This window comes from Capsicum annuum, chromosome 3, assembly GCF_002878395.1.
Source record: "Capsicum annuum cultivar UCD-10X-F1 chromosome 3, UCD10Xv1.1, whole genome shotgun sequence".
NCBI lineage: Eukaryota > Viridiplantae > Streptophyta > Magnoliopsida > Solanales > Solanaceae > Capsicum > Capsicum annuum.
Genome location: NC_061113.1, coordinates 262,508,927 through 262,514,874, shown reverse-complemented (window position 1 = coordinate 262,514,874; position 5,948 = coordinate 262,508,927). Strand labels below are relative to the sequence as shown.

The following is a 5,948-nucleotide window of genomic DNA, read 5'->3' as shown; positions in this document are numbered from 1 at the left end:
GGACATTTTGTCATTCATTAAAAATCAAAAATCTCTGTAACAAATATATGGGTAGAGGTTTATTTAAAGTCTTTATTTATGAAAGGTAAAATTTGAATAGGAATCATACTTCTTTTTTCTAAAATTAAAATTTCAAGTAAGGACAATTTAAAAAGATTGTATTTTTTGGTTAAAATCTTAAGCCGGGGGTCTATCGCAAATAGCCTCTCTACCTCATTTGAGGTAGTGGTATGGACTACGTACACTATATCCCCAGACCCTACTATGTGGGAATATAATGAATTTGTTGTTGTTGTATTTTTTGGTTAAAAAAAGTTATTTATCTAACAGAAACACAAATAGAGATCGTACTCCTTTTTTTTTTTTTTTTTTTTGCAAAAGCAGAGTCATCATACTCTTTTTTTTGTGTGTCTAATATGATATTTTTGGGAGAAGGAATATAAAATGTTTCAATTAAATGCAAACTGTGATTTTTGGTGCATAAATACGATTAATTGCTTTTTTTTTTTTAATCAAAATTGTTGATCAATGTTACTTTTTTTAAAAAAATAGTTAATGTTATTTTCTATATGACTGTGGTGGCTTGGAGTAGATATGTATATTTATTTATATCTATAATTTATAATATATTAAAAGTTTAAAGGACCTTAGAAATATGATTTGAACATTTTGCCCTTCATTAAAATTTTTAATTTTAGACAAGATCATCTTTTCACTGTTTTTTATAATATTTAAGAATTATTAATTAATTAAATATATTTATGATAAAAAAATTTCTTATTAAAGGTCACCAAAATTTTTGAACTTAAAACAGTCCGTGTAGATACACTCGTCATATTAATTGTCATAAGGATTCATATGATTAAGAAAAAGTAGGATTATAATTTACTTTTCCTACAACACACCCAACAACTATAGTTCTAATAGGCAGAATCCAAATAAGAATCAAAACCTACAAAGTCTAAAACTACTAGTAAGCTAACGAACACAATTCTGAGACTGCCTTAAGAGACCATATAGAACTCTGATTATACCCAAAAAAAAAAAAGAAAAAAGAGTAAAACCCGGGGGCGGCGGGGGGGGGGGGGGGAGAGCTGTGGGTTATGCGGAACTGAGATAACTATCTCGGCCTGTATAAATGGGATGAAGGATGACCAGAAGCAGAGCTCTGGCGAGCAGAATAACCAGGTATGGCATTTGGCAACTGTGAAGAACCTTCCAAGTATGGTGGTGGCCTATGCGTAGTGTTTGGTAACCCCGTAGAGCCTTCCAAGTATGGTGGTGGCCTATAAGCATCACTATGCGTGGTGTTTCGCACACCCGCAGAACCTTCCAAGTATGGTGGCCTAGAAGCAGCACCGAGTTGGCTGTTTTGCAACCCATTGGAGTCTTCCAAGTAAGATGATGGCCTATAAGCATAGTTGCTTGAGTCCGGTCTATCATATACAGCTGCATCCCCACGCCGACCATATAACTGACCAGCATGACTCCCTATTTGCCCTGGTGTACTATCAACTAGAGTCCCTCCATGACCTCCAGCATATGAACCTCCTTGCTGAACAACATCAGTGCCTGCTGCTATACCTGCATGAATATTATTGGCACTTGCTGATATACCTGATCCAGTTCCACCCATGGCCACACCTCTGACAGTTCCTGCAAGTGAACCAGCAACATTTTCATGTATCGAGCCTGCAGCAGGTCCATGCAATACCGATGAGAACACAGTATGACCATAACGGTGGCCAGTAGTTCGACCTTTTACCAAGGTGTTGTTGATATTAACATGATCATTAACTCTTTGCTGTCGTAGCCATGGCAAAAAACGTGAACGTTTTGCTTCTCTATTTCTGGACCATCTTGACGACCCAGTTTCATCATTTTTTCGCTTTTGTGCCATTTGCCTACCTGTCTGCTTATCAAATCCACCAATTTCATTCTCCAAGGCCATTATTTTCTCATCGATTTTCCACCCAGGAAGAAGTTTTGAAGCTTCAATATCGTGGAGTTTCAAACATTTGCTGACAGATGTCAGCGCAAACAAATGCTTCTGTTTTGCTTCATCCTGTACAACATAACAAATGCATGGTTAACTTGAGGAAACAGGGAGAGAAATCAGAGAGGGACTATCAGTGCTGGAATGAAATTGAAGAACTACCATTGCAGCAAGTGAATCTTTGTTTTCCTTCATTTTCTTCAGCGACTCTTCAGAATCTAGTAAAAATGATGTCAAAAGTCTCTGAGGATTAAACCTGTCCTCAATTCCAAAAGTATAGGCAACATGAACAGAGTCAACTTCCATATTTTGCTTTACCATCCCCTCAATTATTTCTGTCACAAATTTACATAAACCAGTGTTAGAAAGACAGATAAATTAGTACTACGACAAGGTCAAATGTAATACTTGGGATAAAGAAAGATATGAAAAACTGCAAAATGAATCTCATTAAGAGAGAGCCACATAACAATGCATCATCTCTGAAACAACAAACGATGAAAACAAACATCGAAAGGCAGACTGTAACTTCCAAGCACATATAAGGTTCAAAAGGGTCCCTGAATTGAACTTTAAGATTCCTAAATTGAAAAGTTGCCCCATATACTGAGAAAGACAGAAAAGGCAAACATCTTTCTGTCCCAGTACTGACTGCTTGTTCCTGTGCATATCATTTTCTATTTCATATCATTCAAAAAGCTTCGTTCATTTTTCTCTCCAATAATGATGCTGAGAGTTCCCCAAATACTTTAAATTTGCATCATTCATATTCAGATATTGAATATCCCTTCATTCTGTGTTTGTGTCCTCCACCGTGGCTAGATATTATCGGCACCAGATTGTGCGTTGGCCTATAAACCAGTCATTTCCACGTAAAAGCATTTATTCACATTAATAAACAACTTATCCAATAGTGTTATTCAGAAACTGTATACAAACTTCTTTTTCGAGTTTTGATCAGAAGAAAATGAATACATGCTTTTAAAATCATTGAAATTAGCTCAATTGGTTGAGTGGCTTCAAATACTTACCAAGAAACAAAAATGAAGCAAATGAAGAAACAACCAGAAACCGTATACAAGCTTTGAAATAAGTTCAATTGGTTGAGTGGCTTCTAATACTTACCAAGAAACACAAATGAAGCTAAAGAAGAAACAACAAGAAACTGTATACATGCTTTGAAATTAGCTCAATTGGTTGAATGGCTTCAAATACTTACCGAGAAACACATCCAAAGCAAATCAAAAAACAAATGAATTAGATCATCCAGGATCACAAAAATTACAAGCATGATCCGTCCAGTCAACGAGCAACTATTCGATAGAGTCCTACTATTCGCGTCACTGCAAGGTTAGAAAGGGCTTTCACTTCTGTTTTTTCGCTTGCCCGTACACATTTCATAATTTCAGCACTTTCTTAATGCTGCAATTTCAGAACAATTACCATTTCTCAACCCACAAGAAAAATCTCTGTAAAATGTTCTATGCATGAGATCTTAGCCAGGAAAGATATGAATTAAAAGCATGACAGCAATGTTCTCAAACAAAAAATATATAATCATCACTGTGGATTGTGATTCATTTTGGACCAGCTGCAGGAGGACCTTAGTATATCTAGGGAACTGTTGTCCTCAAAGGCCTAAGTATGGTCCAAAAGTACTAGCAGATGGGATTCTGATGCTCAGACAACTGTTTGTGAAAAGCTCAGAGGTGTTATTAGGCCAGTTACTAGGTACTACCAAGTAAAGATTGCCGTCTCAGGTTAGTTAAATGAAAAGGGTGGGAACTATTGGTGTCTCTTTGGGGCATGATGAAGGAAAGGAAAAACGCCTTTGAAGCAATTGAGATGAATATAAATGGGGAGTACAGGACCAGGAGGAACGAAGTAACACAAAATAGTACAAGACACTAGTAAATAGAAGAGAAAGGAGAGCTATTTTTTTTGGTTTGATAAGTATATTACACTTTGTTTGGATGGTTGTTACATATTGTTACATAATATATCATATTGTATTGTAAAGTATTTTATCGTAACAACTAAGATGTAACGTGCACGACACAAGTAAAATTTAAGTAACATCAAAACAAACATTGTATTAGAACTTTATTTGCTGCTTCTAGGTAACTTTGTTTCAATCAAGACTAGTTAAAGGGCACCAAAATTTTTTAAACTTGCACCATCTCACACGAATAGCAAATGCAGCTTACGGACAAATTGAATTGATGAAAAGCAGACCTGGAGTCTTAGCCATGAGAACATTTGATCTCCTGAGGGCACCTTTAATGTGCTTGATGCGACATTTCTGAAGCAAATCCCTGATATCCTCATTTGCAAATCCTCCTGGAATCCCAAAACATCCAATAAGCAATAGCAAACCCTGCGCATCCATCTTAATAGCATTTCGTATACCTCCTTCGGTAATCAATCTCTTTCTCCATGCTAAAGCTGCCTTGTCAGCCTCATCTTTCACCCTTTTCTCGATGTTGACACTCTTGTCGATTCCCATCAACAAGAAACATTCTAAACCTAATATAGAAGCCTTGCTTAAGTCTTTAGGAAAAGCTTTGGTCTTCTGTTCATAAAACTTCCCCATACATTCCAATACAAGCCTTGCTGGATTACACGCGAGTCTCAATGCCTTAGGAACTTCTTCAAGCAGTATATTCACATCTGAGATTCGCTTTGCCATGTACCTCCGCAGACCACGACCGGCCCCCGATTTGCAGATGTATTCCAGCATTGAACAAAGAGGGCGTTGAACCTCTTCACTACAATGGAATTGCACTTCTTCTCGAGCAGGGCATTGAAACTTTTCACTATTATGGGATTGCACATCTTCGCGATGAGGCGATTGCACTTCTTCTTCTTCAGAGGGGTCAGATTCCCAGGATGGTTCGGGTTCGGGTTCGGGTTCGGGTTCGAGGACTGGGGATACTGTTGTTGGTGGCGGAGATGATGCGGGTAAGGGAGTGTTATTAGTAGTAAGAAGGGGAAGCACAGAGTGAATTGTGGACCGAATAGAATCGATGTGTTGGTGTAGCTCAGTGAAGCAGCCTTGGAAAGCTGAGAGGGAGTCGGAGAGTGCGCGGAGATTGGCAATTGAGTCATGGGGATGTGTCTGCAACGAAGCGTTTACCATTTCTTGTTTGTGGGAGCTGAGATTGCACATCGACACGGATGCCCAGTGATGGCGTTGCGGTTGCCCCGGTATTTGCCATCATCGACGAAGGTGTAATCGACTTGCCACGTGTTTATCAATAAAAAAAATCAAGCTTCAAAAATACCCTTTAAATAAAATATTTTCTTAAAAAGATACCTCAAATGGTGTGAATGACAAATTAGAGTTGTGGAGACAAACTCTGAAGTCTAAAGGGTTCAGGGTGAGCAGAACCAAGACAGAGTATGCGGAATGTAAGTTTAATGACGTGAGGCGGGAGAATGAGGTAGTAGTGAGGCTAGAAGCACAGGAGGTAGGGAAGAGGGATAAGTTCAAGTATCTCGGGTCCGTGATCCAGAGTAACGGTGAGATTGACGAGGATGTCTCGCACCGTATTGGGGCGGGATGGATGAAGTGGAAACTCGCATCGGGGGTGCTGTGTGATAAGAAGGTGCCGCCCAAGCTTAAAGGCAAATTCTATAGGGTGGTAGTCCGTCCGGCCTTGCTGTATGGAGCGGAGTGTTGGCCAGTTAAGAACTCCCACATCCAAAAAATGAAGGTGGCAGAAATGCGGATGTTGCGCTGGATGTGTGGACTGACCCGAGGGGATAGAGTTCGGAATGAGACTATCCGGGAGAAGGTTGGTGTGACTTCAGTGGAGTGTAAGATGCGGGAAGCACGATTGAGATGGTTCGGACACGTGAAGAGGAGGGGCATGGATGCCCCGGTCCGTAGGTGTGAGAGGCTAGCGTTGGATGGTTTTAGACGGGGTAGAGGTAGACCGAAGAAGTACTG

General features: G+C 39.2%; 1 protein-coding gene across 3 annotated transcripts; it reads right to left on the bottom strand.

The window, feature by feature from the left end:
* Nucleotides 1–796: 796 nt before the first annotated feature.
* On the bottom strand, nt 797–5,280 carry LOC107862080 (protein FRIGIDA). 3 transcript variants are annotated; one of them, XM_016707529.2, is made up of 4 exons: nt 4,232–5,280; nt 2,159–2,331; nt 1,759–2,065; nt 797–1,656 (listed from the first exon to the last, which is right to left on the bottom strand). In XM_016707529.2, the coding sequence occupies exons 1-4, from the start codon at nt 5,163–5,165 to the stop codon at nt 1,121–1,123; spliced, it is 1,950 nt and encodes a 649-aa protein (XP_016563015.1). In that variant the 5' UTR covers nt 5,166–5,280; the 3' UTR covers nt 797–1,120. The 3 variants fall into 3 exon arrangements, with proteins under 3 accessions (XP_016563015.1, XP_047265916.1, XP_016563014.1); XM_047409960.1 differs by having other exon boundaries at nt 797–2,065; nt 4,232–4,336; nt 4,406–5,261; XM_016707528.2 differs by having other exon boundaries at nt 797–2,065.
* Nucleotides 5,281–5,948: the final 668 nt, after the last annotated feature.